This window comes from Lupinus angustifolius, chromosome LG01 (assembly GCF_001865875.1).
Source record: "Lupinus angustifolius cultivar Tanjil chromosome LG01, LupAngTanjil_v1.0, whole genome shotgun sequence".
Classification (NCBI taxonomy): Eukaryota; Viridiplantae; Streptophyta; class Magnoliopsida; order Fabales; family Fabaceae; genus Lupinus; species Lupinus angustifolius.
The window spans coordinates 14,905,970-14,915,007 of NC_032009.1; the positions used below are offsets into that span (position 1 = coordinate 14,905,970).

Here is a 9,038-nt window from a genome sequence, read left to right on the forward strand (position 1 = left end):
TTGTGTGGAGGTTATTCAAACCTCCTCAAATAAATTAAGTGAGTCAGGTCGGATAGTGAACTAGATAGATAATGAAGGTTTTTATTTAATTTATGGAGGTTTTTAACCTCCACTATATTTTTTCAATTTTGATATAAAATGACTAATAGACAATAAACCTAAAATGGTCTTCAACACAGAACATAATTCCCAAACCTTTCATCTCATCTTTATCTCGGATGAGGATCACATGTCCCATTTGGTGTCCCCATTCAATTAGAAAATTTTATTTGATTAAAAGTAAAATTTATAATAACATAAATTAATATTTGTACGCTATTCTATGAGATTTCATTGGCTTGGTACATGGAGACAAGATTTTCTTGGGACAGAGGATCCTTGTCCCTTTATCTCTTTCACTTCCTTCAAACTCAACTTCTCTCTCCTCGACACTGATCTTCTTCTCACCGTCACTATCAACTACTCTGGCACCACCATCTACCACGACTACTTTCTCGGTTCTACTCAAGTCCAAGATGGCTCTCAACCACCACGCTCATGCCATGTTAGGGTTTCTTCTTCTTCCTAATCGTTAGGGTAGGGTTTCCTCTTCTTCTCAATGGACAAGGTAGGGTCTTTTTCCTTCTTTCAACGAAATTCGACTTTGATTCTGATTCTGAATTTGATGATGGTTTCGAAACAGTATACTCACTTGGCAGTTTTTCAATTCTTAGTTTTTGTTAGAACTGTAGAGTCAAGTCTTATTATTGTTTAGGATTATTATGTGTCATCAAGTCTTATTTTTCAATTCTCTTTGTCATCAAGTCTTATTGTTGTTTGGGATTATTATGTTTTTGGCATGTTGATAAGGTATATGTGGGTGTAATAGTGCTTGCATAAGCACACCTCAAGTACTTTGAAAAGTCAATTAAATTGTCTATACTAGTCTCTAGAATATGATATAGTTATAAATTCTCAATGCTATTTTGCCTACATGTTGTTGTTAATTGTACATGCTTAGTTAGTATATATAATGATGCGGTAATTATCAATGATTTTTGTATTGTTCCAACTAAATGTTTTTAATTTATTATTTCAGGCAAATGATGATGCAAATATATCTGATACACCTTTGGGTGCAAGAGGATCATCTGGAGCTAGCAACATTTGTCGCTCCCCGATTTTCGGCTGCACGACCTTATTCGAGTCGCCACTACATTTTATAGTTAAAAATGTAGAAAAAACCTTTTAAGCCCAATTACCTTGGGCTTTTGGATTTTTGATATCTAGGTTCGGGAGTAGGTTACAAGGTAGGGAAGGAATTAGCATCCTACACGCCCGCCTTAGTAGGTACCCTTCACTAAAATATATGACTTTATTATTATTATTATTATTATTATCATTTTTATTATTAAATTATCTGGTTAATTAATTAATTATTAAAATGAACAAATTTATTTATTTTTATTATTGTGTTTGATAAGATTGACTTTGATCCTACATATCCCTCTTTTAGTTGGAGAATCAAGGCTACATAGTTCTTTAGTAAAAAAACATTTGTTAGTTGGCAAATTTTATTAATGAAAATATTTATTTTTGTGTATTTATGAAAGAAAAGCGTTTTGATTAGTTGTTAATTTACTTGAAAATTGTTTAGTTTGGATTTTGGGAATTAACCAAATGAAAGGAAGCGGCGTAGCGCGACCTTTCGAAGATGAGTTGAGAAGAAAGAAGTCTCCATGATGACATTCTCTCCATCTTTGATTAATTCCTAAAATTATTTCATTATTATAAAGTTTACCTTCTAGAAAGAAATTTTATCAAAACAAATAATTTTATTGATGATTATTTTTGTTACAGTAAAAGGGTCTTATTTTTATTGTTACTGAATTTTTATCTAATTACAAAAACTAATTAGTTGCTACACACATATTTGTTATTATTGATTATATAAAAGACACAACATAGACATAACATATTAATTAATTGTTATTTATTCCCGAAAGTAATATTATAGTGAAGAACATATTATTAGTATTGTTTGACTCTTTAATATCAATATTACTTCATATGTTAAATCTAGTGGGTTAATAATCAATAATTTTGAATAAATTCTATCTTTAAAACAGAAACACAAGCCAAAAAGCAAGGGTAATGTTATATCTGATTAATTATAGGCAGATAGAGAAACAACAAACTGCATATGGATGATTGCTTGTAGAAATTGAAATGCAGTGTGGGAATTAACGCTCATCCTCACTAGAAATAGCGGACCGTGCATGGATATTCAACAGTCAACACTGATTGGATCAACTAATGAGGAGCCGATATGTGGGTGAGTAGAACAAGACAATGACGGTTGGTCGGTCTGTTTAGAGTTATGGCACCGAGATTAGCAAATTACTGCACTGCACGAAAATGAGAATGTTTTATGCACTTTCTCAAATTTCCTATTTCTCTCTACTTTTTTGGTTTTTTTAGAATTACTTTCTTTGGGTACTTTTTTGAAATTGTTGGAATTGAAAAAAAGAGCTCCTTTCTCTAAACCTAGACTAGGCTAATTATATGAAAAATTAACACTAACTTAACTTAAACTTAAGCTAACTAATTTATCATTAATTTCAAATCATTATTATTTTTAGGGATTACAATCCCATCTCAAAAATCAGATTTGACCAAGTTTTTATTATAAGCATAATTCCAAGAATATTTCACTTGATTATTATTTATTTATTTTTATAAATTCGAATTAAAATAAAAAAATAAAAAAAAATAGTTTTAAATATCTTTTATTTATTTTAGAATATAATTTCGAAAAAATGAAAATAATTAATAAAAATCACTTTATTGCTTCTTTTTTTCGTTTAAAATGATGTAGGTTTCTAGAACCTATTACTTTATTTTATTATTATTTTTATTCTATGAAAAATCATTTTTTGGGAATTAAGTTAATTTAATTTTGAATTTTGGTTAATGTAGGAACCTTAACGTAACATGTTTATTATTATTTTTGAATTTTGGTTAATCTAATCACTTAGATTTAGGAACTTTGAAAACTGGTTTAGTTTCATTATTTTTAGAAAACCATCTTCAAAATTTTATTATTTTTTGTTTAAAAAGTTTGAGGCTTTTTCTAGGCCGGACAAAAATGGGTGTTCACAACATTTAAGACATTTGTTATATATCTTGTTTTTAAAGTGTCATATGAAACTAGTTTTAGTTATTTTAGATTTTATGATGTACTTATATTTATAAGGAATGATGAATTATAACTATATCAACTATGTTACGATTTACTTTCAATAAATTGTATTATTGCTAAGAACATTTGTATTTAGTATTGTATATTTAAATAATAATTACAAATTAATGAGATTAAAGTTTTAAAATTATGAAATTAAATTGAGGTTGAAATCATCTAAAAACATATAATAGTTATGTTTTAGCAGATCTCCATATGTTATTTTAAGTAGTTGAGGTTGAAAATCTCCAAAATTTAATTTCTCAAATAGTGGAAGTTTAAAGCCTCCATGGTAAACATTACGAAAATCTCCACAATTTGAGGAGGTCAAAAACCTCCACAAATAAACCGCTTCAAATATGTAGATACCAGAGGTTTTCTAAAACCGTTGCTAAATGCTTATAGAAGTCATAACTGTGGAGGTTTTTGAAACCAAAAACCTCCACTAGTTATATTATGGAGGTTAGAAACTCGTACTAATCGCATAAAAAACCTCAACTAAATACAAAATCTGTTGTAACATATCAGAGTGTCTTTGTAAGAAACTCATTTTTAATTTGCTTCATGGTTGCTATGAAAGAAAATTTGTTTACGAGTTCGTTTTTGGAGGGAAATGGAGGGAATTGAAAGACTCTAGAACTATGAAATACACTTCTAAGATGCCTTTTAAACCTTCTTTTTCATTTTCCTTCAAAAACTCAATTCACAAACAACTCTACTCTTTATAGAAGTTATATGTAAGAAGTTTAGGCCTAACCACCTAGGTTTGAAGTCATTTCAGATCATCCCTTAAAGTGCTAAAAATGTTCAAACCCCATTTTGTGCACATATATAATAAAATCTATACATGTAATTATCACATGCAGATTTTGAAAGCCAAAATAACTCCCCTTTGAAATTTACAATACAAATTTACACACTTTCAGAATAAAACATCATAATCTATAAATCTACTAGTGTGTCTCTTCACTCTTCTCCTTTTCCATGTATTGGTGGCACTATGAAGTATTTACAGAGAAGTGTCAACCAATACATGTTTTGAGACATATGCTGATTTTGGCTACTAGTCTCTGACTTTATGAGTAGAATAATATCAAAACCTTCAACCCTTTACATTTGGGTTATGTTTGCAAGTTGAGTTTTGGTGGGGAAGGAAGGGAAACAGAAGGCTTCAAAGCCATGAAATACTATGAAATATACTTGTGAGGTAACTCTGAAGCCTTCCATTTTTCTTCCCTTCCAAAAACCAACTCGCAAACAAACCTTAAGTGATTTGTTTGAAGGCCTCACCACTGAACATATTGAACCTGCGAGCTATTCTGGCTGAGCTAGTACATTTCAACCTATAAGGTACTGAGATGATCATATGCTCATAACCCATCAAGCCATGAAAATTATGATAGAGTGTTTGCTCAACATAACCCTCCAATGGCTTCCCATTTGCTCCGATAATTCAATGTAACTCTTGTCATCTGCTCTTTCCAGTGTCTGCATTTCTTGGTTCAGAGAAATGCGGGTGCTTTGCCGCGATGTCTATTGTCCCTACTCATATTGATTTGCAATAGGTTAAAAGTGGTTAATCATTCATTCAGGAATAAGCATATGACTGCACAATCATCGATCTCCGAAGTAGGATACTTATGTCTCCACGCATGAACAACATGCTTTACTAAAATTTTGGCAGCCATGGACCTCTTTGGTGCAGAAGCAACTATGGTTATTACTTCATTGTTTGTTAGCACGTCCCATACCTGTAAAAAAAATTATCCTTTAACTAAATCCATGTAAAAGATAAAGAGTAATGATTTATCCTCCTAAATGCTATGATCATAAGCCCCCAGTTACATTCCTTATTTGCATTGGGATTCAGAGAAACATAAATAAATGAGTGAGACATTGAAATATCTAACTAGTAATTAATTTATATTCTCAAATGGTCCGTTTATGAGTTGGATTATATGGGGGAAAACAAGAAAAATGAAAACTTGAGAGTCATAAAATACACTTGTGAATTGACTTTGAAGTCATCCCTTTCTCTCCCTTCCTGTTCAAAACCCAACTCGTAAACGGACCCGAACTGAAAACTAAAGATCCATCATAGAAAGTTGATATTCAGATAATACGTACCCCGTCCGAGGCCAAAACCACAAATTGATCCTGCTTACTAAGTTTTCTAGAAAATACATCAGGAACTGAGGTGAGGCCACAATTTTTGAGGCAAAAATCACCGAAGGCTCTTGACATAGCTAGTCCAGGGCAATCTTCTTCAGGCATCCATATTCTTTTTACACCAGGATCTTCCTCTGCAGAAAAAACTCTACCTCCACAATTCGCAATTCTTGAAGCTTCACCTGAGTGCCAATAAAGAAAAATCTAGTTAGACGTGGACTTAAACTTGTAACACTTAAGAATTGAGGCCAATACTAAGACATACTTGGAACATCTGGCTTCAAATCAACAGTGAGTGGAATAGGAACACAATGGTTGTCATCTGCTCTCGTGCAAAGAATTGCGCGTGAATCGCCCAAATTACCTATTATCAACTGATCTCCCTAAAAGTTTAGAAAGGAAAATAATATGGTTATAACTCTCTCTTACCAAAGCTTGTAATAAAGAGGTAGTGCAATTGTGAAATGTGAATGTCTAGTTATATTATACCTGTTTAATTACTGTAACAGCGGTGCTACCGCCGCAAAAGCCATCAGTGTCAACTTTCATAGCAAGTTCTTCATCCATTTCAATGAAGGACTTAAGGAAGCTTTCATTCCAAGAAACAAAGGACATGTTTTGTTTATGTTGACTTGAACTGCTAGAATTTTGTTGTGACATTTTGATTGCTTCAGAGAGCTTTGAAGGTAGATTGTCACGTATACATTGTGAAAACTTGTGACCAAGGGGACCATGACCATCAAACACGCCACAAAAGACAGTACCTTTTTCTCCCATAAAGTCCTAATGATATATTACATTTAGTATTAGTCCAATGTAAGAGAAAAAAATGGCTTAGATAAAATCCATAGGCTTTAATAAAAACCATAGGATACAGTTATTGGCCAAGATAAATTCAATTATACGGTTAAATAACTCAAGAGAGAAAAAATGTATCTATTAATAGTGTATAATCTTATACTCTGTTATTATATTATTCATGTTTAATTACCGTTGACTTCAAAAGAAGTAATATAAATAAATGGTAGATGATAAAGTGATTATGTATAAATCTTTACATTGACAATACATAATTATTAAAATATTCTTAAATGCATAATTAGTTAGAAGAAACTTGATGGATAAATCAATCTTTTCATTCATGTAGTTTGGCTCGATTTTTAAATTAATCAGATGCCTAGAATGCAAAATTTTAAAGAAAGTCATTATACTTTTAGGAATTTTTAAATAAAGTCAAATATTGAAATAAGTTATTAATTAAAAATCTATTAATAATAAAAAAATGGTATTAAGTTCATACACTATCTAATAGGAACCTATTAAAACCTTTTGAATTAAACCTATTTAAAACTTTTGAATTATAGGACATATTTAAAATTTAATGAATTTATGAGGACTAGAATAGAATTTAACTTAATTTATTTATTATGAAAGGCAAATTAAAGGATTGGACAAAAAATGGGGACTATTGATTAAAATTAAAATCCATGAAAATTGCAATTTATAAAAATAAACCAAAAAACAGCAAACTTAATTGAAATGAAAGGGTAATGTAAAATCATACCTCCCAAACTGTCAATGCATCTTGATTGATTCTTTTTCCACCCTTTTTGCAATACATTGATACAAACTTAGAGGATTCTCCTAACATGATCCTGGCCCCACCATATCCATTTTCATATGCAGTATCTTTATTGTGATGTTCATCACTCTCAGATTCCATATCATAAACCCTCCCTCTAAATGTAACATGGCAGCTACAACACCCTCCCATATTATCCAAAAAAATAAATATACAATATGGAACCCACAAAACTCCAATGATTATCCAGAAAATGGATAAATATGAACACAACGAGTTTAAGGATAAGAAGATTGATGAGGGAAAAAGGTTGTATAGTTTTTACAAAAATGATTAAAATTGGAATTTGGATAGAAATAACCAATGACTCTATTATCTTTGCATGTTTGTGTTTGTGTCTCTAAGTTAGAGTGAGCCTAAAATGGGAAAATGTGAGATAGGTTGAGTTGGATCAGATTAGATTTAGATAAGGTTTTATTTTAATAAAGCTAACTTATACTATTTATGCATGTCAAATTGGATTGTAAATTCATTTTAACCGTTTGACAACTCCATTTCTTTGTTTGTGTATCTAAAAATGGATATTATGGTCTGATAAGGACATAAAATGAAGAGAAATGGATTTGCTTGGGTCCTGAAATGGTGGAAATTATCAGATAAACTCTACTTACTTTTAGATTGTTCAAAGGCTTGTGTTTCCTATGATGGTGCTAGAAATATGGGTATAACTTCGAGGTAGTTTAGTTTATCATATTTGATAAATTTAAAAGTCATTAGGACAAATTCATTTTCAGTTTAAAAAATTTAGTTATTGTTTAAATAACGCTTTGAAAATTTATCAAATATTTCTATTTTTATTATTATTAGCAATGCTCTCAAATTAAACATGAGTGTAATATCTATGCATTGACAGTGTAAAGATTTATTCAGAGTCAGTGTATCATTTATCACTCATTCATTTGTATTACTTTCATTTAAGAGTTAATGATAATTGAAAATGAATTGTGAATGATTCAATGATAATGCAAAAAATGTTTACAATGTCAGTGTATATATATTCTGTTAGAAATTCATAATTTCTAATTAAGGTGATCATCATATATTTAATACAATTATATTGGCTAATTATTTTTTTGGTTACAAAAAAAGTAATCTAATTAATGACAACCTACACTAAGTCAGAGTTGCAGTTCAACGACGCGTATTTTAGATGTATAACAATGCTTTCGTGCGCTTTCGTACGCTATTGTATTGAATATATACTACAACACATCACACAAAAAACATATAACAACGTATCGTACACTTAGCGCTGTCATATATTTCATACATAAACAACACATTTTATAAGCATTGTTAACAACACTTTTTCTTGCGCTGTTGTATTGCATATATATTACAGTGCATTAATAGAAAAGCGTTGTAATATTGCATATATATAATAGCACATTAGTAGAAAAGCGTTGTTGTATGATTCGTAAATATTCTCAAACAACACTTTAATACAACAATGCAACACACTATTGTATTAAGCATATGCAACAGTGCAGTCTATAAAAAGTGTTGTTGTATTAATCCTTTACAACAATGCATGCCATGACTTCCCTTATAATTCGCTGTTGATTTATAGAAATTAACATCTGCATATACATTTATTAGCAGCACAAACATTTATACATTCTCAACAACACAACATTAATACATGTTAGAAGTTTGTTTTATTAACATCAATACAATATAAACTACAAACAATTGAATATCATGTCAATTATGTTTTGACAGAGTACATAATTACAAACAAAAAAATTATGCAAATTACAAACAAACAAAATTATGCAAATTATAAACAATCAAAATTATGCTATAATTATACAAAGATTATTTGCATCTACCTTTTCTTTTTATTTGATTGTTTTTGGCTTGTAAGATCATCCTTGTTTGGAGGAACATATTGATTCACCCAAAGCCCATCATCATGATCATCTATTGTATATAAATCATCATCCATATTTGGTTCATCATTATTGATGATTATTTTATTAGTTAAAAGAACAATAAACCATTTCA

At 30.3% G+C, this 9,038-nt stretch overlaps 1 protein-coding gene across 1 annotated transcript; it reads right to left on the bottom strand.

Annotated features, from left to right (window-relative positions):
- LOC109342366 (probable protein phosphatase 2C 65) lies at window positions 4,649–7,290 on the bottom strand. The gene is made up of 5 exons (XM_019580364.1): window positions 6,954–7,290; window positions 5,879–6,172; window positions 5,655–5,772; window positions 5,348–5,571; window positions 4,649–4,971 (listed from the first exon to the last, which is right to left on the bottom strand). Exons 1-5 carry the CDS (start codon window positions 7,161–7,163, stop codon window positions 4,801–4,803), a joined length of 1,017 nt encoding a protein of 338 aa, XP_019435909.1. The 5' UTR covers window positions 7,164–7,290; the 3' UTR covers window positions 4,649–4,800.

Coding starts and splice junctions, on each gene's coding strand:
- LOC109342366 (XM_019580364.1), bottom strand. CDS start 7,163: ATGGGAGGGTGTTGTAGCTGCCATGTTACATTTAGAGGGAGGGTTTAT. Junction 6,173..6,953: donor ATGCATTGACAGTTTGGGAG/GTATGATTTTAC, acceptor ATATATCATTAG/GACTTTATGGGAGAAAAAGG. Junction 4,972..5,347: donor TGGTTTTGGCCTCGGACGGG/GTACGTATTATC, acceptor TTTTTTTTACAG/GTATGGGACGTGCTAACAAA.